Source organism: Bombina bombina, chromosome 2 (genome assembly GCF_027579735.1).
Source record: "Bombina bombina isolate aBomBom1 chromosome 2, aBomBom1.pri, whole genome shotgun sequence".
Classification (NCBI taxonomy): Eukaryota; Metazoa; Chordata; class Amphibia; order Anura; family Bombinatoridae; genus Bombina; species Bombina bombina.
Genome location: NC_069500.1, coordinates 597,393,506 through 597,420,810, shown reverse-complemented (window position 1 = coordinate 597,420,810; position 27,305 = coordinate 597,393,506). Strand labels below are relative to the sequence as shown.

Genomic DNA, 27,305 nt, shown 5'->3' with positions numbered 1-27,305 from the left:
TTATTCATATGGAATCCCTTGCGCGCTCCTCTTTTGCATTTGGATAACGGCTTTGCATGCGCAGTAGAGTTCAATCGCCATTTCGCGCAGGCGTGGTTGATCAGAGCATCTGATGTAATCATCGTGCACACGATTTTGAGAGACCTATAGAGCGGGTGGGACCACTCTATACGTCACAGACCATCGAAGCAGGAAATAGAGGTAGGGAGGAGTCACCATCGAAACTGTAGCGTTCGATAAATGTATATAAATTGAAAATTTTAAACGTAATAGAAACTTTAAGTTAGCGATTAGATTATGCTAAGATTAAAGGGACACTGAACCCAAATTTTCTTTTTCTTTTGTGATTCAGATAGAGCATGCAATTTTAACCAACTTTGTAATTTACTCCTATTATCAAATGTTCTTCATTCTCTTGGTATTTTTATTTGAAAAGCAAGAATGTTTAGATGCCGGCCCATTTTTGATGAACAACCTGGGTTGTTCTTGCTAATTGGTGGATAAATTCATCCACCAATAAACAAGTGCTGTCCAGGGTTCTAGACTTTTCCAAATAACGATAGCAAGAGAACAAAGAAAAATTGATAATAGGAGTCAATTAGAAAGTTGCTTAAAATTGCATGCTCTATCTGATTCACGAAAGAAAAAATTTGGGTTCAGTGTCCCTTTAAGTAATGAATTTATGTCTTCAAAAGCTTTAAACTTTACCTTCACTTTAATAACTGTGTGTTGAGTTATTTTGAGGGGACAGCAATTTTACACTGTTATACAGGCTGTACACTCACTACTTTACATTGTAGCAAAGTGCCATTTCTTCAGTGTTGTCACATGAAAAGATATAATAAAATACTTGTATTTACAGAAATGTGAGGGGTGTAATCACTTTTGTAGGACACTGTATGTATGTGTATGTATGTGTGTGTGTGTGTGTGTGTGTGTGTGTAGATATATTATATTATATATATTTTCTGTAGAGATAGGTGCACTCCCACTAACAAAATGTATATGCCAGCGTGCTAGGAGTGGTAAATAGAGCTAATAGACTAAGCCCTCTCTGGTCTTATCAAGTTTATAACACAATTTTATTACAGTGACGTTTCAGGGTATTCACCCCTTGATCAGACCAACAAGAGTGAGGAAAAACATGCAAGCTTATAAACACAATTAGATCCCTCCCCCAACAGAAATTGCGCCAAAAAAGGGGTTAACATAGTGATGCAAATGTTGATAAAAAAAACTTCACCCACCAAAATACAATCATTGTTGATATGTAAGAATACCAAAGTGCTTGTTATCAGACATTGATCAATCGTAACAGAAGTCAAATGCAAGTTACAAAATAGTTACAAAAAAGTGTTTACCAAAAAGTTGTATAAACTAACCTATATCAAACGATGTGTCTGTGTTGTTCAGTAAATCATAGATGTTCTAAATACAGACTTGCACAGGGACATATTGTATCCGAGTATCCTCTATCAAAACCGTGGCGAAGGGCAATCCTAATGTATATAATCTACTGCTTACCATAATCGTTGTCAACGATGCCAATAGTGTGTGGAACATAACTATTACCTCCAGTATGTCCTGGTAAGAGGCAGTGACTGTGTGGACACCGGAGCAAATTAGCCCCGCCCATATGGTGCATGTATTATAGTGTTAGGGAAATTGCTACGTGGAAATCTCAAAGCATGTACTACAGTGTTTAAGGCACCATCAGGAGTGATTCATGAACAACAATTCACAGGGGAAGACAGCACCTCACTTAGAGTTTTTTGGGGCACGTGAATAGGGTTAGCTAGACCCCAAATATTGCTTTATCAAAAGATTTCCAGCCTCCAAATAGTGACATTTAAAAAACCTTTATTCACACTGGGTCCATAATACAACAACATTTCAAACCAGCAATTGGTTCTTAGTCATTTCCTAAGAACCAATGACTAAGAACCAATTGCTGGTTTGAAATGTTGTTGTATTATGGACCCTGTGTGAATAAAGGTTTTTTAAATTTCAGTATTTGGAGGCTGGAAATCTTTTGATAAGGTGATTAATGAACAGGCATACGATCTGATTGCATGAATGGGTAGCATGTTCACAAGCATAATTACTAAAGGAACGATGGGCCAAGTAGTATACCTATCCATATGCTTGCATGCAAAACAAAGAGCATAGGATTAATATCGACATTATTGCAAGATCAATCCTATAGCCATTTGTAAACCCACAATTTGCAACATAAATATACGTAATGCGTACGATAGAGTATTAAAATATGTGGTGAAATAGTAGCAATATGTTATAGACAACATAACCGTTATATGATCAAAAAACGTGATATAAAATTGCAACCTCATTTTTGCTATTTCATCACCACAAAAAAATAACCGGCTGAGAATAGTAGGCAGAAAAAAATCGGCAAAAAATAACTGACACGATATAAACAGGCCAAGTTATATACCAATCTCTACTGTATCAAAATAGTGTGCATAATAGGGACATTGACATCACCATAAGATCAGTCCTATATCAATTTTTTAAGCCCATAATATCCAACACAGATATACCTAATACATATGATAATATATGAAGATATGCACCTACCCTCTGGAACACTCTCCCTTGTGCTGTCAGGCTTTGCCCTCATCTTTCTTCCTTTTAAATGCTCTCTGAAGACTTTTCTGTTCAGAGACGCCTACCACCCAACTCAATAATATTTCTCTTACCTAACAACATTTCCCTCCTCTAACTCTGTATTAACATCTTTCTCAATCTTGCAGTCCTCACCTCCTGTTTCTCAACCCCCTACCCTTCTAGATTGTAAGTTCCCACGGGAATAGGGCCCTCAATTCCTCCTGTATGTGTTTGTAAATTTTGTCCTGTGTACTCAAAGTTTTATATTGTTTTATTTAAATGAACTGTATCCATGGACAGCGCTGCGGAATATGATGGCACTTCATAAATAAAGTATAATAATAAAATAATATGTGGTGAAATTGTACAGGTATGTTATTAACATCATAACATTTATACTTACACAAAAAAATGTGATATACACCTGCAACCTCATTTTTGCTATTTCAACACCACAAATAAATAACTGGTGAAAATAATTGGCAAAAAATAACTGTCAAGAAAATATCTGGCAGGAGATATCCAGACATATGAGGCAAAACAAGACTGTTTGGGTAATCAAATATTGAAGTGGTTATGTTTTAGAAGCCTATAGATAAAAATAACGTCCATATAAAACACCTGTTACGTATGAAAGTTCGGGGACACAAAACCACATATGCGCAGACTAGCAGGCACCAAGGCATGATCTAAAAGGTAGAACAGACCAGAAGTAAAGGGGACTACATATTAGTATGTGCTATGTATATCTCGGGCAGGAACAGGGCAAAGATAAATAATGTAGGGACAAGGTGTTGAACCTATGTCTACACAGTTCCTACTGGCTCTATTCCATACAGAGTTAGAAAATCCTTCCTTAATTTAGCACCAATATAAGACAAAGGATCTGTCAACACCATTATCTAGCAATCTTTATACACATTCACAAAAAACAATGTGAATCGATACTATAAAGGGTGAGCAGTGAACATCACGGGCAGGAACGATCCGTCACGGAGTAACCCTTCCATGGTACAAGATGTTGCAGTTATACATGAAAAGAGAGAAGAGCTCAACCTGGGACTGAACAATAGCATAATAGCTTGTTCTATGGCTTGTTACCACCCAAGAAGCAACCTCTTTTTGCTCAACATGTGCCTTTCACAGAGAAGAACTTTCCTGAAGCATATCAGTCTGATCCTGACTTCAGTACAGTCCAGCCCCGAAATACCAGGGCACTTCTCTTTTTTATTTTTTTTATTTATGCAAGATATTGCAGTTGTCTGCGCCTGTATCTGGAGTCCAGGATCTTAGCAACCTCATATTCTGGGTCGCCATGGACCAGGAGTGGAGGAGGAGCTGCTCTGAGTTGGGTATATCTATTCTTGGTGTAAGGCTTGAGTAATGAGATATGGAAGACTGGGCGTATGCGCAGGGTTTTGGGCAGGGCCACTCTGTAGGCCACAGGAGACAGTCTTTTTAGGACTTTGTAAGGACCGATAAACCTAGGCCCTAATTTGTGACCGGGTTGATAAAGACAAATGTGTCGAGTAGAGACCCAAAAACGTTCACCGACCGAGATAGTATGTACAGAGGCTCTATGATGATCAGCAAACTTCTTGTATCTAGAGACAGCTGAACGTAACTGAGAGCGAATATGTTGCCAATGAGTGGCAAGTTCACTAACATGTCGGTCTGCAGCAGGAACCCCTGTGGACTGAGCAGAAAGAGGGAAGACATGAGGTTAATACCCTGCTGCGGCTTGAAATGGAGAACGTAGGGAAGAGTGCCAATGAGTGTTTCTCGCCAGCTAAGCTCAGCTAGGGGTAACAACTCAGACCAGTTGGTATCGAGAGAATTGACAAAGGCTCTAAGGTAGGCCTCGAGATCTTGGTTTACTCTCTGTTAGTCCATTGGTCTGAGGGTGGTAGCCAGAAGACAAGGAAACAGTGGTTCCAATCAATTTACAAAAGGTAGAAATGAATTGTGGGCCTCTGTCGGAAACAATATTCACGGGAATGCCATGAAGTCGTTCCATATGCAAGAGAGAAAGACGATAGGTCTTGAGCAGAAGGCAGTTTCTTAAGGGGTACATTTGAGCCAGTCTGGAAAACCGATCCACCACAACCCTAATAACCATATGATGGTCAGAAGGTGGAAGGTCCACAATGAAGTCCATAGTTATGTGTGTCCATGGTTGTTTGGGAATGGGCAATGGTTGGAGCAAGCCAGGAGGCAAGGATAGGGGAATTTTGTTGGCAGCAGAAGTCGTGCAGGCTTTCACATAATCCTGTGTGTCAGTCTTCATAGTAGGCCACGATACATGTTGGGAAATACGCTTAAAAATCCTGGTCAAGGCAGTATGTCCTGAGAGTTTACTATCATGAGCCCAGGATAGCACATGAGTGCGTAGATTCAGAGGTACACAGAGTTTATCAGAAGCCACAGGGGCTTTAGGAGGTTTTCTAGACTGGGCACATTGCAGTCTTTGAAGAAGGGAGGTATGATGTGTTCAATAGGATCGTCAGAGGAATCACTTGAGTGAGGAAACTGAAGGGAAAGGGCGTCCACCTTCTTGTTTTTGGGCCGGGGAAGATAAAAGACCACAAAGTTAAAACGGCAAAAGAACAAGGCTCACCTGGCCTGTCGAGGATTGAGTCGATGAGCAGTCTCTAGGTAAGTCAGATTCTTGTGGTCGGTGAGAATTTGAATGGGATTGGCGGTGCCCTCTAACAAATGACGCCATTCAGTCAAGGCCATCTTAATGGCTAAGAGTTCACGATTACCCACATCGTAATTCCTCTCTGCAGGAGTAAAGCGTTTAGAGAAAAAGACTACAGGGTGTGACTTGGAGGTTAAAGGATTTGGGTTAGAACTCCTCAAGCCCCTATCTCTGAGGCATCAACCTCTAAAGTGAACTGGAGGTCAGGATGAGGATAGCGGAGCACAGGAGCAGAACAGAAAGCCTTTTTTAGACGAGAGAATGCATTCATGGCTTCAAGTGGCCAATATTTACAGTCTTTGTTCCGTTTTGTCAATTCAGTGAGTGGAGCAACTGTTCTTTATAAACTTGCGGTAATAATTGGAGAACCCAAAGAATCTCTGTAATTCCTTTAATGAAGTGGGTTGAGGCCATTCTAAAACTACAGTGAGTTTAGCAGGATCCATGACAAAACCCTCCTTCGAGATGACATAACCAAGGAAATGGATCTGAGCTTGGCTATCAAAGAATTGTCTCTGAGACGTTGAAGTACCTGTCTCACGTGTTTATGATGCTCCTCCAAAGTGGAAGAGAAAACAAGGATGTCATCCAGGTAGACGATGACAGTGCGATTAAGGAGGTCATGAAAGACATCGTTGACAAATGCCTGGAAAACTGCTGGGGCGTTACACAGCCCAAAGGGCATTACAAGGTATTCGTAATGCCCTGTTCTTATGTTTAAAGGTGGTCTTCCATTCGTGGCCTGGGAAGATACGAATCAGATTGTATGCCCCACGTAGGTCCAGCTTGGTGAAGAAGCGAGCATCCTGGAGTGAGTCATACAGTTCAGTGATATAAGGAATGGGATAGCGATTCTTGATAGTTATGTTGTTAAAGGCCCTATAGTCGATACAGGGTCTGAGCTCACCATCCTTCTTACTGATGAAAAAGAAGCCTGCCACAGCAGGAGTGGAGGAAGGGCGAATGAATCCTTTAGCAAGATTCTCTTGGATATACTCCTCCATGGACTTGGTTTCAGCTTTGGAGAGTGGATAAGTCCTCCCTTTAGGAAGTGGGGCTCCGGCAAAGAGGTCTGTTTTACAGTCATAAGGACAGTGGGGTGGCAGCACGTCGGCTGCTTTCTTCTCAAACACATCTGTCAAGTCCGCGTATACTGAGGGAAGGCTTGAAGGAGTCTGAAGACTGGCTATGGGGATGCGGAGCAGAGGAGTGACTTTAGCAAGGCAGGAGTGGTAACCCAGGAGGCCTGTTGTCCTTCAGCCCAGTCGAACTGCTGATTATTTATATGAAGCCAAGGAAAACCAAGGATGACAGGTTGTGCTGGGGATTGAATGACCTCGAACTGCAGCTGTTCACAGTCAGGGTCAGGGGGGCTGACTCAAAATGTATCAACCCTGAACCAAGGGGGGTGCCATCCAGAGTAGTTTATTTTGAGAGAATATCTTTTCTGCCAAAGAGGTAAGCCAGCTTAAATCATTAAACGGTGATCCAAAACGTTTCCAGCTGCCCCCTAGTCAATGAAGACTTGAGTGTGGACAGAATTCTGAAGAATGGTAAGAGTAACAGGTCCCAGAATTTGCAAGGAGTGATGGGATTTAATTGTGATCATGCTTAGGGGTACCCCAGTGTTATCCCCTAAGCATTGGCTTTTCCTGGCCTACTGTCACAGTTCTTTAGTTGGTGGGAGTTGGAACCACAATAAAAGAATAGTCTCAATCTCCTCAGTCTTTCAGACTCTGAGGGTTTGAAGGAAGAAAGATCCATGGGTTCCTCTACTGGGGTGGCTGGAGAAGTTGAAGGGGTAGAGTACACTGCAGAAACCGGACGAATAGAAGGATGGTTGGGCAGGACTCGGCGAGTTCTGTGTCTCTTGGCTTGTCTCTCCTGGAAGCGATAGTCTAGACTGATGCAAAGTGATATAAAGTCATCCAAAGAGGAGGAAATATCACAATAAGTAAGTTCCCTTGATGCGTTCATGCAGACCTCTTTTAAAGGCTGCCTTGAGGGCACTGCCATCCCAACTGGTCTCTAGTGCCAAGGTGCGAAACTCGATGGCAAATTGTGCCACAGTTCTATTGCCCTGGCGGAGATCTAGGAGAGAAAATTCTGCAGCAGAAGTATGGCCAGAAGTCCCAAACACAGAAGTGCAGAAATGAACGCATCCGCATTGTTCAGGAGTGGAGCGTACTGTTTCAAAAGGGCAGAGACTCAGGCTAGGGCCTTGTCTTTCAGTAAGGAAATGACAAAGGTGACACTGAAAGGTGCAAGGATCATTGCGGAAGTGCAGCCTGCTTAGGTTAAGAAAACCCCTACAGTCAGTAGTACCTTCATACTTTATCAGGCAATGGTATCCGGGGTATACTTCAATAAGCCGCAGCAGTAGGAGCAGAGACTGGCGGTACAACAGGAGCGGTATTCCTCACTGCAACTAGTGAAGAGAGTTGAGCGGTTATAGCCTCTAGTTTGGAATCCATACCCTGCAACTGTGTGGTATAGGTTCCCAACATCTGTCCCTGAAGATAAACCGCTCTTGCTACCTCTTCTGGCTCCATGACCCAAGTATAATGTAATGCTCGTGGGATATTCCACTATCAGACCGAACTCTGCCAGTAGTCTTCTTATCCCGGTGTCGAGCCGGAATGATAGGGAATATCCCAGAGCAGAGAAAGTTTGCAAGATGAGGTAAGCGGCACTCACCACAGGCAGGATAGTCTTTCGGCGGCAACAGGCAGGGAATCAGAGAAAGGCAGTTCAGTGGTAAACTACAAGAAGGGTCAGGCAGGCAAGGTTTGGCAACAGTAAGGCAGTCCAAAAGGTAAACCACTGGAATGGTCAAGCAGGGTTTGGCAACGGTAAAGCAGTCCAAAGGTAAACCACTAGAATGGTCAGACATGCAGGTTTTGGCAACAGAGAATCAATCCAGAACAATAGGGGTTAATCAAGCAGAGTGGTCAGACAAGCAGAGTTCAGCAGCAGAATATATCAATCCAGTAGTTTAGGGGTTAACAGGCAGAGTGGTCAGACAAGCAGAAGTCAGCAACAAAATATCAATCCAGAAATCAGCAATCTATCACACCCAGGAGCACACAAAGTAACACCTATACTTGGGCAGTGATAGATTGCTGAATGGCAACTTACATAGGCGCAGGATTCGCGCCACAGGGGATCCCAGCCGGCATCAGAGCAGAGAGTGTGCGGCGATGACGTCAGCGCCGCACACAACAGGAGCCGACGCAGCCCCTGACAACGAGCAGGGAAGGAGGCGCGTCCCTAGCAACTTCTAGTGCGGCGCAGCGTGACACCTACTTTTACCATAAGTGTACAGCATACCTTGAGTACAGGTAAATAGCTCAATAGTAATAATAAAATATAAGTGAAGTACATGTTCTTTAATGTTATATCAGCAGTACATTTAGTATCATTATGTGACAGATGATGTAATTGTACAGTTTCTGGGAAAGGTTTGCAGTGTGTCCTGCAAACCTATCTGTGATATATTATAATACAGCTCATCCTTTTTGTAATCTTAAAATATATATAAATATATATATTTATTTATTTTTACCCATGTGGCATCTTATATATTTGCATCTATACAGGGCCTGTGCTTACCAAGGTAAAACACTCGTTTATATAATCACAGGATATGTGCCAACTTTGATGGTTTAATATCACTGATTCTCTGATGTTGAGTTAATTGTCTCTCTGATGTTTGATGAAGTGACTTCAAAGCAGCATAGTTGTGTAAAAACCTGTGTCATTCATTTTAATGTTGCAACTTTTTTTTATACCTTGTTTGGTTTCATTAAATCCTTTTTGTTCATGTGGAGAAAGGTGATGAATGTCTGTAAAATACTTAAATTGTTTGATTTTACTTTTCCTAAAAATCATATGTACACCTTACCATAAGCACAGCTCTGAAATCTGGAAGATTCTAGGGATGCAAAAATATTTGTGGCATCCGGTTTCACCAAGTTTCTTTTGTTTTTTTGTTTATTAAGTCTTTTGTAGCCCAAGTTTTCTAAATTATATTTTAAATATAGGAAACCACACATATAATGTAAATACACAAATGGTAGTAGCAGATTATGCTGTAAGTATTTAATCATTTTATTATCAATAAGTGGGGAGCGCAAAAGATTTCCCTCAGCTTTCAAGTAGCCCTTTCTGTAGGGTCATAATACTTTTTCAGGGGCAGTAAAGAATATCCAATTTTGTACTAGAAAATTCACGTCTCGGGGTGAGAAATAACGAGATGCTAGGAAGCTATAAACATGTCACTTCCAGTTCTATGAGCATGCTCAGTGCATGGGGCTTACATTTGCATGATCTCTGACCACATGTATAGTAAAAGTATAACTGAAATGGTGATAGTTTTTAGTAGAATCCATTTAGCCTATGTAAGCGTATTGTAAATCTGTGTTCAGAATTCAAATGCACTGATGGTTATTTCAGTGTTGACCCTAAAGGGCAATTTTAGTCTCTTTCGTTAGAGCATGTAATTTTAAGACTAGCAAAGGGGTACCTCTAGGGACCCACAACACACATACATATAAACTTTTTAATACTCCTAATCTTGTGATACTTAACATACCCACTTATCCAGAGCCCCAAAAGTTTGGCAGTGTTAATGCTAGAGCGTACGGTGTCTCTTCGATGGACAGCGAGTACTCCCTAACCAGTGTTGTTTTGTTTTGTTTTTTATAAGTTTTATTGTGTCTGTGTATAATTAAAAAAGTGCCAGAGAGTTGTCTCTGTCTCTTTGGGGTTTGTGAAAATATATGGTAGGTTACAACATAAGCTTCTGGTAATATCATATGTTGCTACAACTTCAAGCATTCTAAACCATTTAAAACTTTCCGATATACTTCCTTTATGAAAAAGGGCACATTGTTATATGCACCCTTTCTGAAACTCCCATCTTCTACTGAGCATTTGCAAAGGTACACAGTATATACGTATGTTTTGTGATTGGCTGATGGCTGTCATATGATACAGGGGGCAGGGAAATTGTATTAATTTTGAAATTTATCAGAAAATATTCTACTGCTTATTTCAAATTCAAGTGCGTGGTATTGCATTGCCTTTTTTTTATTGTGTTTTTTTTCAGTTCTTAGATTCTGTGGTATTTAGTGGTCCTTTTTAAAGGGGCATAAAACCCAAATGTTTTCTTTTCTGATTCAGACAGAACATGTGATTTTAAACAATTTTCCAATTAATTTCTATTATCTAATTTGTTTTGTTTTCTTGATATCCTTTGTTGAAAAGGATACCTAGGTAGACCCATGAACTGCTGATTGGTTGCTGCACATAAATGCCTCGTGTTATTGGCTCACACAATGCATTAACTAGCTCCCAGTAGTGCATTGCTGCTTCTTCAGCAAAGGATACCAAGAGAATGAAGTAAATAAGATGTTATAAGTAAATTGGAAAATTGTTTAAAATTATATTCTTTATCTTAATCCTAAAAGAAAATTATTGGGTTTCATATTCCTTTAATATGATATAAGCATTACTTTAATCTAATTAAATATAAGGTTTATTATACAGTATATACTGATTAATAATATTTGTGTTCAGACAAATTATAACATCAGCATAATGGATTTTTTTTTTCAATATATGACTAAATTGTATTTGACCCCAAGGTGTACACTTGTCACTTTTGAGATAACTTAAACAAGAAAGGCTACCTAAGTGACTGTTGCATCTTTATTGTTCTTCCGAGGCCCTTTTTAATACGCGCCTCACCCGCCTGATTTTAATATCTACTAAAAATTGTAGCCAAAAATAAGATATTGGCTCATTAACATTTTCAATGTTTACTTTATAATTCTACCCGGTTGGCAACGTTTTCTGTGGAGAACACTTATTTATCCAATAGTGTACATTTTTTTTGTTTTGTTTTTATAGCTTGAAAACTGATGCCTTTTTGGCAAATGTTTAGGCACCCCTGACAATTTCCGTGATATTTTTAGTTATAAATAATTTGGTGTTTGGATCAGCAATTTCATTTTGATCTATCAAATAACTGAAGGACACAGTAATATTTCAGTAGTGAAATGAGGTTTATTGGATTAACAGAAAATGTGCAATATGCATAAAAATGAAATTAGACAGGTGCATAAATTTGGGCACCCCAACAGAAATATTGCATCAATATTTAGTAGAGCCTCCTTTAGCAAAAATAACAGCCTCTAGATTCTTCCTATAGCCTTAAATGAGTCTCTGGATTCTGGATGAAGGTGTTTTGGACTATTCCTCCTTGCAAAACCTCTCCAGTTCAGTTAGGTTTGATTGTTGCCGAGCAATGATGGCCATTCCAGAACATTGTACTTGTTCCTCTGCATAAATGCCAGAATAGATTTTGAGCAGTTTTTTGGGTCGTTGTCTTGTTGAAATTTCCAGCTCCAGCGTAACTTCAACTTTGTGACTGATTCCTCAACATTATTCTCAAGTATCTGCTAATATTGAGTGGAATCCATGCAACCCTCAACTTTAACAAGATTCCCAGTACTGGCACTGGCCACTCAGCCCCACAGCATGATGGAACATCCAACAAATTTTACTGTGGCTAGCAAGTGTTTGTCTTGGAACGCTGTGTTTTTTTGCCGCCATGCATAACACCCGTTGTTATGACCAAATAACTCAATTTATTTATTTATTTATTTATTTTTTTTTTATAAAAATTAGGTGTTTGGATTAGCAATTTCATTTTGATCTATCAAAAAACTGTATGTATATATATATATATATATATATATATATATATATATATATATATATATATATATATATATATATATATATATATATATATATATATATATGTATGTGTATATATATATATATATATATGTGTATGTATATGTCTCTTTTTCTCTTTTTCTCTTTTTCTCTTTCTCTTTTTCTCTCTCTTTTTCTCTCTTTCTTTCTCTCACTCTCACTCTCTCTCTCTCACTCTCTCTCACTCTCTCTCACTCTCTCTCCTTCCTTTACCTCAGTGATGTTTTTTTTGACAAACTTACATTTTACCCAATCAAAGAATACCAAGCGAACAAAGCTAATTTGATGATAAAAGTAAATTGGAAATTTGTTGCATGCCCTAAATCATAAAAGTTTAATTTTGACTACATTTTTTAATAATTGATTTTTAGTGTGCATATTGAATATCCTTATTAAACTACTGTGGATTTGTGATGCACTGATGGTTTTTCACTATTTGCAATAGAAAACAAACAGAAAGCTGTAATGTGTTTTTAGTGAGAAATATTTAATTCAATTTCTTGATTATCTTTAAAATTCAGAAAATCAACTCAAAATTACATGATGGAGTTTGTCAGCGCTGCAAGGAGGTGCTAGAATGGAAAGTTAAATACAGCAAGTATAAGCCACTTTCTCAACCTAAAAAATGGTAAGTTTTGTTATCCACTGCAATATTTCTTAAATTAACCCCTTAATGACCACAGCACTTTTCCATTTTCTGTCCGTTTGGGACCAAGGCTATTTTTACATTTCTGCGGTGTTTGTGTTTAGCTGTAATTTTCCCCTTGCTCATTTAATGTACCCACACATATTATATACCGTTTTTCTCGCCATTAAATGGACTTTCAAAATATACCATTATTTTCCTCATATCTTATAACTTACTATAAAAAATTTTATAAAATATGAGGAAAAAAATAGAAAAAAACACACTTTTTCTAACTTTGACCCCCAAAATCTGTTATACATCTACAACCACCAAACAAAAACCATGCTAAATAGTTTCTAAATTTTGTCCTGAGTTTAGAAATACCCAATGTTTACATGTTCTTTGCTTTTTTTGCAAGTTATAGGGCCATAAATACAAGTAGCACTTTGCTATTTCCAAACCACTTTTTTTCAAAATTAGCGCTAGTTACATTAGAACACTGATATCTTTCAGGAATCCCTGAATATCCCCTGACATGTATATATATTTTTTTAGAAGACATCCCAAAGTATTGATCTAGGCCCATTTTGGTATATTTCATGCCACCATTTCACCGCCAAATGCGATCAAATAAAAAAAAATGTTCACTTTTTCACAATTTTTTTCACAAACTTTAGGTTTCTCACTGAAATTATTTACAAAAAACTTATGCAATTATAGCATACATGGTTGTAAATGCTTCTCTGGGATCCCCTTTGTTCATAAATAGCAGACATATATGGCTTTGGTTTTGCTTTTTACTAATTAGAAGGCTGCTAAATGCGACTGCGCACCACACGTGTATTATGCCCAGCAGTGAAGGGGTTAATTAGGGAGCATGTAGGGAGCTTCTAGGGTTAATTTTAGCTTCAGTGTAGTGTAGTAGACAACCCCAAGTATTGATCTAGGCCCATTTTGGTATATTTCATGCCACCATTTCACCGCCAAATGCAATCAAATTAAAAAAAACGCTAAATTTTTCACAATTTTAGGTTTCTCACTGAAATTATTTACAAACAGCATGTGCAATTATGGCACAAATAGTTGTAAATGCTTCTCTGGGATCCCCTTTGTTCAGAAATAGCAGACATATATGACTTTGGCGTTGCTTTTTGGTAATTAGAAGGCCGCAAAGTGCTGCTGCGCATCACACATGTATTATGGCTAGCAGTCAAGGGGTTAATTAGGTAGTTTGTAGGGAGCTTGCGGGGTTAATTTTAGCTTTAGTGTAGAGATCAGCCTCCCACCTGACACATCAGACCACCTGATATCTCCCAAACAGCTCCCTTCCCTCCCCCACCCCACAATTGTCCCCGCCATCTTAAGTACTGGCAGAAAGTCTGCCAGTACTAAAATAAAAGTTTTTTAAAAAAATAAAAAAAATACATCTTTAGCATATTTACATATGCTACTTTGTAGGATCCCCCCTTAGCCCCCAACCTCCCTGATCCCCCCCCCCAAAAACAGCTCTCTAACCCCCCCCTGCCTTATTGGGGGCCATCTTGGGTACTGGCAGCTGTCTGCCAGTACCCAGTTAACAATATTTTTTTCTCTTTTTTTTTTTTTTTTTTTTTTTACATTTTTCTGTAGTGTAGCTTCCCCACGACCAACCCCTACCCCCACCCCCTCCCAGATCCCTTAGATTACTTTTTGGGGGCATTTATTCCCCCTCTTCCTCCCACTTACTACATGATTATTTCTGTAGTGTAAGCGGTTCCCACCCGCTCCCTCCCGTGCACGCGCCCGTCCGCCGATCCCCCGTGCACGCGCGCGTGTCTGTGCGCGCCCCTGACTCTCCCGCCCCCGATCCCGCCCCCCTCTGTGTATCTGAAGCCATCGATGGCCGCCCACCCGCCTCCCACTGCAGCTCCCACCCACCAACGATTGCGGCCATCGATGTCCGGTGTAGAGAGGGCCACAGAGTGGCTCTCTCTGCACCGGAGGGGTACAAATTGTTATTGCAGGATGCCTCGATATTGAGGCATCCTGCAATAACCGGAAAGCAGCTGGAAGCGATGAGGATCGCTTCCAGCTGCTTTCCAAACCGAGGACGTACGCCACACGTCCTCAGGCGTTAACTGCCTTTTTTCTGAGGATGTATGGCGTACGTCCTCGGTCATTAAGGGGTTAAATTAAAGGGACACTGAACCCAAATTTTTTCTTTCGTGATTCAGATAGCGCATGCAATTTTAAGCAACTTATTAATTTACTCCTATTATCAATTTTTCTTTGTTCACTTGCTATCTTTATTTGAAAAAGAAGGCATCTAAGCTTTTTTGGTTCAGAACTCTGGACAGCACTTTTTATTGGTGGATTAATTTATCCACCAATAAGCAAGAATAAGCCAGGTTATTCACCAAAAATGGTCCGGCATCTAAACTTACATTCTTGCATTTCAAATAGAGATACCAAGAGAATGAAGACAATTTGATAATAGGAGTAAATAAGAAAGATGCTTAAAATTGAATGCTCTATCTGAATCACAAAAGAAACAATTTGGGTTCAGTGTCCCTTTAAGATTATTAGGTATCTCACAGCGCTCACAGATAGTTCCTACTAGCTCCTGGGTACAAAAGGGGACCTAGCTCACCCTTAGAAAAAGTAATTATAATATGGGAAGACCTAGGAGCGCCTAGCACAGGCCGAGGAAGTGATATTGATGCTAACTAGTATCTCTGCAGGTTAGCCAAGATTAAAAATAATGTATAACGGATAAACGTTCTAGAACGTCTCAAAAATCCTATTGACTAAATCGGATGTGAATTTAATACAGTTAAAGGCACAGAATTAGTACAGTAAAACACAATATGTAAATACAGTAAAAAAACACAATAGGTTAAAATCATGGATCCATGTTACATAACACGCAAATTGCTTAAAGCGATAACATATGATTAATAGGATAAAACAATGGTAATGCAATAATAAATGAAAATCGTTGGGAAATCAAAGGGAAATAATATTCCCTGCTAGTGGGATGTACAAAAAGGTGAAAGAAAATATGTATCTCTCAAAATATGACCAATGTGGAAGTTAAAAAAGTGATCGAAGATACAAAAAACATCAAAAAATATCAAAAAAATATCAAAAAAAATATAAAAAAAAAATAATAAAAATTATGTGTTCGTGATGAAAAGTTCCAATAAAAAACTCCAATAAAAAGCTGTGTTAGTTGATTCCAATAAAAAGGTGTGTGTCTGTGAATGAAACTTCCTTAAGTGTCCTCAAAAAATCCAACAAATATTGATGTGGTGGGTGAGGGGATGTCCGGTAAACCCTGGATTCAATCCCTATATCCAACCTGTAAAAGAAATCTAAAATAGTGCAATAATGCTAACAAATGAACATATATTGTAAGAAAAGTGCTAACCAATTTCTGCCAACGCGTTTTGGCCCTAAGTGTCCCTTTAAGTCCTGTCTATAGGATAGGGCTTATCTGTACGCCTCAATTGTAGATTCTTCAATTGTGATCTAAGAGTGTTGGACTTCCAAAGTAAACATAAAGCCACACTGTTACTTGACCATTACATGACAAATGGACTTCATAATACGTGTCTTCAAAGAAGATTGCATTTAGTAAAGTCACCCTAAAGTCAAAATGGTCTTTAGCATGTAAGAAACTGACATGACTCATTTGTGAAAAAAACTTTTGTTTTAAGATGGGCATATAAAGTAATATTTTTACACATTTTCAGTTTTGCAAAGCCTCTTTGTATACCATTCCACTAAACGTCAGATGCTTTGAGTTGTTCTTAAACATGGGATTTACTGGACAGTGTCAACTTTTATTGCTGATTTCCTGTCTTTTTTTCTATGTTGAGCTGGGTAAAGTCAGTTTCCTGACCTACTTAACTGTTATTGTCTCCATTATCCAGAGTTGCCCACTGAATTTATCATATATCTAGGGAGAGATACTTAGTTGGCAAGCACATTAAATAAGTACATTTACATGTTCATAATAAGAACATAATAATGCTACTGTAATTGTGTGAAATGGGAGTAAGGGTTGATCATTTAGATTCTTAAAGTAAGATAACCTAAAGATGCTATTCTGGGGATCAATAAATTTAATAAAGAATGCTGTCCTGTCAGAGAGATTTATATAGCCTGTTTAAATTTCGTCTTAAGTCTTCTCAACTTTAGTATGTATTTGGTATAAAGTTTGTGTATTGGATAATCATTGCTTGACGTCATGTTATTAGATTATGATTAGAGATGTGTCTCCTGTTTACAAACTCATGGATAAGCATTAAAGGGACAGGAAACCCCAAAAATGTCTTTAATGATTTGATTAGAACATACTCAATTTGCATTGTTCTCATTGTTATTTTTTGCTGAAGGAACAGCATTGCACTAATGTTCATCTAGCTGCCAGATCTTATCAGCCAATCACAAGAGACAGATGTGTGCAGGCACCAATCAGCAGCTAGCTCCCACTAGTGTAGGATATGTGCCTATTGTTTCAACAAAGGAGGTAGCAAGAGAACAAAGCACATTTTGAAAATAGAATGATTTTAAAAGTGTCATAAATTAACATGCTCTATCTTAATAATGCAAGTTTAATTTTTACTTATTGAGGATACTATTTGTATTGCATACATCTTATGATTTGCTTCCAGAATACACAGTGTTACAGTCTAGGAAATTGACTCTCATAAAAAGCATAGTATGTGCCCTCTGTGTTCTTATTTCTCTAAATTTAGGATGAATATATTTCATATTAACATTACTGTGCAAATCTTTCTAATAAATTTGTTGTGTATAATTTTTTTTTATTCTGATTTGAGGCTTACATTATTTTTTTTCTGGATTTCTTTATTTTTTTAATAGGATCCTCACATGACTTGTCTACTTACCCATAAGTATTTATAATCATTGTAGTCTTTAGTATATACAAGTGATGATAGAAATGTGTCAACCTTATGTTATGTTTAGGCATGCAGCTCATCAGGTAGAGAAAAATGTCCGGAAATCACTTTATATCTATAATTATATCACTAACTCTCTTGCTGCTGGCATTTCTGGCTTTCATAGTTAAAGTGACAGTCTAGATCCAATTTTTTTTTTTTATTGTTGCATACCAGACAAGCATCTTGCAACGAGTTCCACATCTATAAGCTTGTAAGAAGTACATGAAACTTTTAAATAATCGTTTGTTAGTGGCCAAAAATGGCCGCCAAGCTCCGTCCACAGCTTTCTTCTTGTCCAGTTAGCTGTTTTCTTGTATGACAGTTTAGCAGTGCACGTGTAATATTTTTCATCTATTACTTTCCTAAGATATGGAGAGTCCACAACGTCATTCAATTACTAGTCGGAATATCACTCCTGGCCAGTAGGAGGAGGCAAAGAGCACCACAGCAAAGCTGTTATGTCACTCCCCTACCCATAATCCGCAGTCATTCTCTTTGCCTCTGTCAATGGAGAAGGTGAAGTTTGGTGTCTATAGAAATTAATTCCTTTTTCGGGTACTTTTCCCTGCAAGCAAGGATTTGTTGAGTCCACGTCAATCTCTTCAGTAGAGTAGTGGTGACTTTTAAGCAGTTATGAAGTTGTGAGGTAGTCCTTGCTTTGTTTCCTAACACATTGCTGCCCATGGTACAGAAAGCCAGAGTTGGTTACTCTGTTCTTTTTTTATTTTCTACAGGTCTCTGTAAGGAGTATGTGTCCTTTCACGCCTTGTGAGCTGTCTTCCTGCCGGACAGCTAAACTGCAGTTAAGTGCTTTTTGTCTTCTAGGTCTTGGAGACTTGCACTTCAGAAGAATATGTCATATGCAGTAGATGGGGACATTTTTAAAATCCTTTATACTCGATTTTCATTGGCAGTGGGCAGGCACATTATGTATATTTTGGACTAGGGGTTAATCTTCCCTTTATTGGGACGTTTTTTCCTCTTTGGGTTAATTTTGTTGAAATACTTTTAGTATGTGTGTGGCTTATGTCTTATACAGGGATTTATGTATAAACTTTATAAGCCTTTTACTGGCTCGTAGTTTCCTCTCTCTGTTGGTCAATTGACTTCTATTTGCTATTGGATATTCACGAGCGGAGCGGCGTCATTGAATTTCAGTCTTTTCAGTGTCAATCTACTATATGATCGTTTTAGAGACTTCTGGCAGCCAAATTGTGTATATGTGTTACGGTAAAGCACCTCAGCCTGTCTGAGGTGTAGGGGGCCTGATTGGTTTATTATTTTATAGAATTTTTGCATAACGTTAAGCGGCTGCAGTATTAAATATTCTTAAAGTGACTGTGTATTTAAAAAAAATTTATATTTCGTATTATGGACATGGACCAAGACTGTGTCTTTTGACAAATACTTGTTATACCTTGAGGCACAAATTGTTTTGACTATGCAATTCTATGCTGCATGCTTAGCTAGAACACTTCAATTCAAAAATAAATTGTTGCCCTCTGAGCCCAATGTCTCTCAGGATGAGGCTGTTCAGGCAATACCACAGCTTTCTCCTCAAATGTCCCAAGTGCCCTGCAGTTCCTCTCAGCCTCCTGGAGGAGTTTATTTTCTTCATAAATGGAAAGAGTCCACAGCTGCATTCATTACTTTTGGGAAATATGAACCTGGCCACCAGGAGGAGGCAAAGACACCCCAGCCAAAGGCTTTAAATACTCCTTCCATTTCCCTCATCCCCCAGTCATTCTTTGCCTTTTGTCCCAGGAGGTTGGCAGAGAAGTGTCAGAAGTTGTTTTCGTCTCTTATGGAGGGTAGTACTCTTCGTCATGGGACTGGAGTTTTAAAGGGACAGTCTAGGCCAAAATAAACTTTCATGATTTAGATAGAGCATGTCATTTTAACAATTTTCCAATTTACTTTTATCACCAATTTTGCTTTGTTCTCTTGGTATTCTTAGTTGAAAGCTTAACCTAGGAGGTTCATATGCTAATTTCTTAGACCTTAAAGCCCACCTCTTTCAGATTGCATTTTAACAGTTTTTCACCACTAGAGGGTATTCATGTATTTCATATAGATAACACTGTGCTCATGCACGAGAAGTTATCTGGGAACAGGCACTGATTGGCTAGACTGCAAGTCTGTCAAAAGAACTGAAAAAAGGGGCAGTTTGCAGAGGCTTAGATAAAAGATAATCACAGAGGTTAAAAGTATATTAATATAACTGTGTTGGTTATGCAAAACTGGGGAATGGGTAATAAAGGGATTATCTATCTTTTAAAACAATAAAAATTCTGGTGTAGACTGTCCCTTTAAGTTATCCTGTCAGTCTCTCAATGAGGGCTTGGATGAAGGTTAGAGTCTGGAGATGCAAGAAGAGTCTTTCTGTGAAACCATCCCGACTCATTTTAACAACTCCACAAGCAATCGGCGTTGTCGAGCTTCGCTGCCTGCTTTCTTCTCTCAAGTCCATTGCGGAGATGAGGCTACTATCCGTCACACTTGAAGGGCCATGTTACTGTTCCACGGCGTAGATTCCGGTAAGATCGTTTCATTTTACTTCTTCACTGTAACTCATTTGTTTCTGCGAACTCACATGAAAAATTCAAGGTCTCAGTGGGACTCCTTTAGTATCTTGGAATCAAGGGTTAATATCTCCTGAGGGGGATTATTGAACATGGTTTTTTAATCATGTTTATGTGATTCAATCTGCTTATGTGTAATGTTAAGTAGGCTCGTGGCCTTTTGGAACATAACGGCCTTTTGAAGTGACGCAACCTTATGGTTTGGTGCATTTTTCTTGGACTGTACGGTTCACCTTGTAAACGGGTGTGTTTACGTTCTGGTCTCCCATTTCCGCATTCCTGACACTGTGATGACGGCTTATTCTAGTCCGCTGGTGTCTGGTTCATAGGAGGTGGTGAGTGCCCCAGGCATTGTGGGTGTCAGGTGCCGTTAAAATAGTTTTGTATATAGTCCATTTTTTGATATCCTTTATCCAGTTATAGAGGATGGTGATGTTGAGATTGTTCAACTTTGTGATTCAGATTCTTCGTCCTGTGACAAATGCAAATTGGCCCCATTGACTCAGGTCAGTTATGTTCTTCAGGCAGTCCTAGAGCGCCTTGTTCCTCGGGCTCGGGGATTCAAGGGACTGCTGAGCCATCCTCCTCGGGGGGGGGGGGGGCTGTCCTCCGAAAGGCGAGTTCCCTACCGCTCCCTCCTACTACACAGGTGGGTAACCCAAGTAATGTTTTTTCCTCCTCGAATGGTGGATTGTTCCCCCAGGAGGTTGTGGCACGTTTTTGCTTTTACATACTTTTGGCACTTGCTCGTGTACAAAGTCCAGATGTTTATTTGCGATTGTGCTCGTGCCCGATTGCCCAGGTCTCTCGGCCACAGGAGGGTATGTGCAGTTCCCTGCGGGTGTAACTGTTCCTGAGTGTTGTGCCTTTCGTTACAGGCTGGCTCGCCTTCATCTTCTACTCACACGTTTTTGAGCTGTTTGGGGACCCTATCCTTCTCGGATATGGGATTCATCAGTCTCCTCCTTCGAGTGGCTCACTTCGTTAGACATGGGGGGATGACGTAATCTCCTTTAAGTCTTGTTATTGAGATCCTTCCCAGTTTTGTTGGAGGAACAGGGTTTACGTTTGGCTGGTCCTGCGGATCTTTCTGTTCTTCTTGGGCATTAACCCTCGGGTTGCCTGTCATTTTATTTTATCCATTTAGGATGAATTTTCTTTTCTTTTTCATACTATGTTTCCTGCGGGAACTTTCTCTAAGATCGATACTCGCTGTTTGCTTCTACAGAAGTTGTTCGGGACACGTTAGTCCTATGTTTGTCTGTTTTTTCTTCCTCCGAATCCTCCCTCTCTGAGGGCGGATTTAGCCAGCTTGGCATTTATGACCCTGGTTGCAGGCTGCTCCTGCTTGGGTTCAGATCTTCTGTCTTGCGGCTTATTCAGACATGTGGCGCCTATTATACCTTGCTGGTCAGGTTGGGGTGCCGAGTGCTCTCAATAGTATTTGTTTCTTGTTACTTGTTTTACAAGTTTCAGCTAAGCATTCTCAACAGGACTTGCGGGTCTGTGCGGCTCTCAGGATTGTTTCAGTCCTTAAATAGCTGTCTCTAGTGACGACTGGGTCAGTGAATTTTGCTGCATCATTCTCTGTTGCTTCTGATACCCTCGGAACCTAGAGTATTCCTTTCGATGTGGTGGGAAGGTTAGAGGGTTTAACGCCTCTTTTCCACCGGTCGGGTGGTTTTGCCTTAAGGAGGCCCTGGGAATTGTCCTTTTTGGACTTGTTCCTTTAGTGGTTCTCTTCTTCATTTCGACTTTGTCCATTTCTCCTTGTGGATTTGGTCATCTTTGGGGGACTTGGAGTCCCTTCAGTAGTTGGTTGTTCCTTTTTCGGGACATTAGACAGTGAGGTTTTTTTGGGCTCCGGTTATTGGTCCTTCCCGGGTGTTGGAAATGCTCTGCATCTTCTTCTTGGGATAGAAGAGTTCCTAGTGGTTTTCCACTCATATGATTCAGGTATTGCTATCCAGGTGGCATCCAAACCCATGTTTTACTGTCCTCTGACTTCGAATCTGAGGTTATGTGGAGGCTTGCTGTTGCTCTGTTCGGGTGACTTGTCCTCACTGTTCCCCTTGTGTCTGGAGCTTGTGGCTAGCTGGGCAGCTAGCTCAGCAAACTAATGCTCTGTGGCTACTCTGTACTGTAGCAAACCGATCGTTGCTAGTTCGATCCCTGGAGAGGTCTACTCAGCCTTTCCTCCTTTCGAGGTTGATGAAATGTGCAGCGCCTTGTGTCCCCTAAGGGGGATTAGCCTCGCTTTTCAAGCACAATCAGGTTAATGTTGCTTGGACGCCTGTTAGCTCTAGTGTCCTTTTATGGCCTTGGGAGGCCTTGGCTCTTTGGAGTGTTGGGCTCCTGCAAGGGGTGGTCTCTTCCCTTTGGGTCGGGACTTGCAAGGGCTTCTTGCTCGTTATCCTGGTTATTCTGGATTTTTCCCTGGGAGGTCTGTTTTTTCTATATCAGACGAGGGTTTTCTGTTCCTGGAAGTTTGTTTAATTTAAATATTTGTGGGGCCCGGGCTTCTTGTCCTGATCTTCTAGTTGTCGAGGGTTTTACTCTGCATTTTCTCTTTGTGGATCCCGCTGTGGGATGTTACCGGACCTTATGATCCTAGGACTGGCCTGGGGGTACCAGTTTCCAGGGTACTTGGGCTTAGCCTTTGTTCTGACTGTTCTACAACTTGGCCAGATTTATTGAGAGCCCGGGCTCCTTGGGGCTTGTCTTGTGCCGGGCGATATGGTTCCCTTGGGACAGCCAACTAATGTGACCTGATGGTGGGCTTTCCTGCCTAGCAAGCGGAAGGTTTGCGGTTGCACAGCTGTCACTCTTGCACCTGGTATGCGTGCTAGCACGATGGTGTTTTTAAGGGGTTCTTTCTGTTTTCGTCAGTGACGTGGCCTTGTGTTCTCTCGGTTCCTATGGCTTCCTGTCTTATGGGCAGGTGTTTATCGATGCTCTCCTCTTCAGGGGGCTCGTTGTACTCCTTACGGAGGTGTGGTTCCTTTTTTTTTAGGGGCCTCTCCTGTGTTCGGGAGGTTGGAACAGATGTTTTTATCTGGTTCAGGGACTGGTCTGCTCTATGACTTGTTCCTTTCCATCTGGGGAGCTGCTGGCTCCGTATTGAGACTTTAGTTGGGTGGCTTTGCTAGATCTCCTTGGGTCTAACGCCTGCTCGATCGTCTCTAGGTTAAAGTGGCTGTGTCCATTCTTCCGCCCTTTTGGGGGCCGGTCTTGGGGTTCCTTTCTGTTCCCTTGCTTTCAGATCTGCTGTTGCTTGGGCTGGTCCGGCTAGGTGTCGGATCTGAGATCTGTTGTTCATCCTCAGGTCTTGGGAGTGCCAATGGACCTTTTTTTTTATAGGTTCTGTGCCTCTTCCCCTTTGAGATCTGTGAGTAGGCCTGGCGGCCTGGATTGCCTTTAGTGTGTCCTCTGTCTTGGAGGTTGGACAATCTGCTATTTGTTCGGCTGCTTTTTCCTTACGTCTCCGTGACTTCCTACGGATAGCAGCGTGTTTCTGGACTCAGATGTTTATCTTTCTGAGTTTGCTACTTGTAATTTCTCCTGTTAAGTGTAGTCAGTCCACGGGTCATCCATTACTTATGGGATATTAACTCCTCCCTAACAGGAAGTGCAAGAGGATCACCCAAGCAGAGCTGCTATATAGCTCCTCCCCTCTACGTCATACCCAGTCATTCTCTTGCACCTAACTAATAGATAGGACGTGTGAGAGGACTGTGGTTGTTAAACTTAGTTTTTATTTCTTCAATCAAAAGTTTGTTATTTTAAACGGCACCGGAGTGTGTTGTTTTTTCTCAGGCAGCATTAGAAGAAGAATCTACCTGAGTTTGTGTATGATCTTAGCGGACGTAACTATGATCCGTTTGCTGTTCTCGGCCATTCTGAGGAGCGAGGTAACTTCAGAACAGGGGACAGCGGGCAGGTTCACCTGCAAGGAGGTATGTTGCAGTGTATTATTTTCTAAGGAATGGAATTGACTGAGAAAATACTGCTAATACCGATGTAATGTAAGTACAGCCTTAAATGCAGTAGTAGTAACTGGTATCAGGCTGATATGTATGTATGTTTACACTGAAGTATTTCTGGGGAATGGCACTTCACTAAGAAAATACTGTATACATATAACTTTTAGCCTATTCTGCAGTGAGAGCGGCTAGCAGCAGGCTTTTTAATAACATTTCATAATTTATATTTAAAACGTTTACTGGCATGTTAATCGTTTATTTATCTGAGGTACTTGGTGAAAAATTTTTTGGGCGTTATTTTCCACATGGCTGTCGTTTGTTTTGAATTAATTCAGTTTACTGAGCTTCCCCTACTGTTGTATTATGAGTGGGAGGGACCTATTTTGGCACTTTATTGCGCAGTAGAAATTCAGTCAGTCTGCCTTTTTCTCCTTGCATGATCCAGGACGTCTCTACAGAGCTCAGTGGTCTCCAAAACTAGTTTTGAGGGAGGTAATCAATCACAGCAGACCTGTGAGACTGTGCTTTGACTGTGATAAAAACGCTTATATTTTGAATTGTTATCCGTTTTTTGGTATTAGGGGTTAATCATCCATTTGCTAGTGGGTGCAATCCTTTGCTAACTTAATGTATTTACTGTGAAAATTTGGCATAGTTCCCTTTGCACGCCTGCATCTCAGACCACTGCAATTGTGCATGCTAAGTCAGTGGAATGGGGATTACTCAGATTTGTCCCCTATGCTGAATCTGGATCAAGAGACCAGAAATTCTCTTCTATGGTGGCTCTCTCGGCCACATCTGTCCAAGGGGATGCCCTTCAGCAGACCAGATTGTAACAACAGACGCCAGCCTGCTAGGTTGGGGCGCTGTCTGGAATTCCCTGAAGACTCAGGGATCATGGACTCAGGAGGAGAGTCTCCTTCCCATAAACATTCTGGAATTAAGAGCAGTTTTCAATGCCCTTCTAGCTTGGCCTCAGCTAGCAACTCTGAGGTTCATCAGGTTTCAGTCGGACAACATCACGACTGTGGCTTACATCAACCATCAAGGAGGGACAAGGAGTTCCCTAGCGATGATGGAAGTATCAAAGATCATTCTCTGGGCAGAGTCTCACTCTTGCCACCTATCAGCGATCCACATCCCAGGCGTGGAGAACTGGGAGGCGGATTTCCTAAGTCGCCAGACTTTTCATCCGGGGGAGTGGGAACTTCATCCGGAGGTCTTTGCCCAAATACTTCGGCGTTGGGGCAAACCAGATATGGATCTCATGGCGTCTCGCCAGAACGCCAAGCTTCCTTGTTACGGGTCCAGGTCCAGGGACCCGGGAGCGGTTCTGATAGATGCTCTGACAGCACCTTGGACCTTCAAGATGGCTTATGTGTTTCCACCCTTCCCGATACTTCCTCGATTGATTGCCAGGATCAAACAGGAGAGAGCATCGGTGATTCTAATAGCGCCTGCGTGGCCACGCAGGACCTGGTATGCAGATCTAGTGGACATGTCATCCTGTCCACCTTGGTCTCTGCCTCTGAGACAGGACCTTCTAATTCAGGGTCCTTTCAAACATCAAAATCTAATTTCTCTGAAGCTGACTGCATGGAGATTGAACGCTTGATTCTATCAAAGCGTGGATTTTCGGAGTCAGTAATTGATACCTTAATACAGGCTAGGAAACCTGTTACCAGGAAAATTTACCATAAAATATGGCGTAAATACTTACATTGGTGCGAATCCAAGAGTTACTCATGGTGTAAGGTTAGGATTCCTAGGATATTGTCTTTTCTACAAGAAGGTTTAGAAAAGGGTTTATCTGCAAGTTCTTTAAAGGGACAGATCTCAGCTCTGTCCATTCTTTTACACAGACGTCTGTCAGAAGTTCCAGACGTTCAGGCTTTTTGTCAGGCTTTGGCCAGGATTAAGCCTGTGTTTGACTATTACTCCACCGTGGAGCTTAAACTTAGTTCTTAACGTTTTACAGGGTGTTCCGTTTGAACCCCTTCATTCCATTGATATCAAGCTGTTATCTTGGAAAGTTCTGTTTCTAATGGCTATTTCCTCGGCTCGAAGAGTCTCTGAGTTATCGGCCTTACATTGTGATTCTCCTTATCTGATTTTTCATTCAGACAAGGTAGTTCTGCGTACTAAACTTGGGTTCTTACCTAAGGTAGTCACTAACAAGAATATAAATCAAGAGATTGTTGTTCCATCATTGTGCCCCAATCCTTCTTCAAAGAAGGAACGTCTTCTACACAATCTAGACGTAGTCCGTGCCCTGAAATTTTATTTACAGGCAACTAAAGATTTTCGCCAAACTTCTTCCCTGTTTGTCGTTTATTCTGGACAGAGGAGAGGTCAAAAAGCTTCTGCTACCTCTCTCTCTTTCTGGCTTCGTAGCATAATACGTTTAGCCTATGAGACTGCTGGACAGCAGCCTCCTGAAAGAATTACAGCTCATTCTACGAGAGCTGTGGCTTCCACGTGGGCCTTTAAGAATGAGGCCTCTGTTGAACAGATTTGCAAGGCTGCAACTTGGTCTTCTCTTCATACTTTTTCCAAATTTTACAAATTTGACACTTTTGCTTCTTCTGAGGCTGTTTTTGGGAGAAAGGTTCTTCAGGCAGTGGTTCCTTCCGTGTAAAGAGCCTGCCTGTCTCTCCCGTCATCCGTGTACTTTTAGCTTTGGTATTGGTATCCCATAAGTAATGGATGACCCGTGGACTGACTACACTTAACAGGAGAAAGCATAATTTATGCTTACCTGATAAATTCCTTTCTCCTGTAGTGTAGTCAGTCCACGGCCCGCCCTGTTTTTTATGGCAGGTCTAAATTTTAAATTAAACTCCAGTCACCACTGCACCCTATAGTTTCTCCTTTCTCGTTTGGTTTTGGTCGAAAGACTGGGTATGACGTAGAGGGGAGGAGCTATATAGCAGCTCTGCTTGGGTGATCCTCTTGCACTTCCTGTTAGGGAGGAGTTAATATCCCATAAGTAATGGATGACCCGTGGACTGACTACACTACAGGAGAAAGGAATTTATCAGGTAAGCA

The 27,305-nt window shown here is 40.7% G+C and overlaps 1 protein-coding gene across 1 annotated transcript in view; it reads left to right on the top strand.

The window, feature by feature from the left end:
- The window catches only part of C2H9orf85 (chromosome 2 C9orf85 homolog), a 180,676-nt gene that overhangs the window by 27,558 nt on the left and 125,813 nt on the right, over nt 1-27,305 (top strand). Inside the window, exon 2 of the mRNA XM_053702506.1 lies at nt 12,637-12,743. Within this exon, the coding sequence (XP_053558481.1) occupies nt 12,637-12,743 (107 nt within the window). The remainder of the gene's footprint in view (nt 1-12,636; nt 12,744-27,305) is intronic.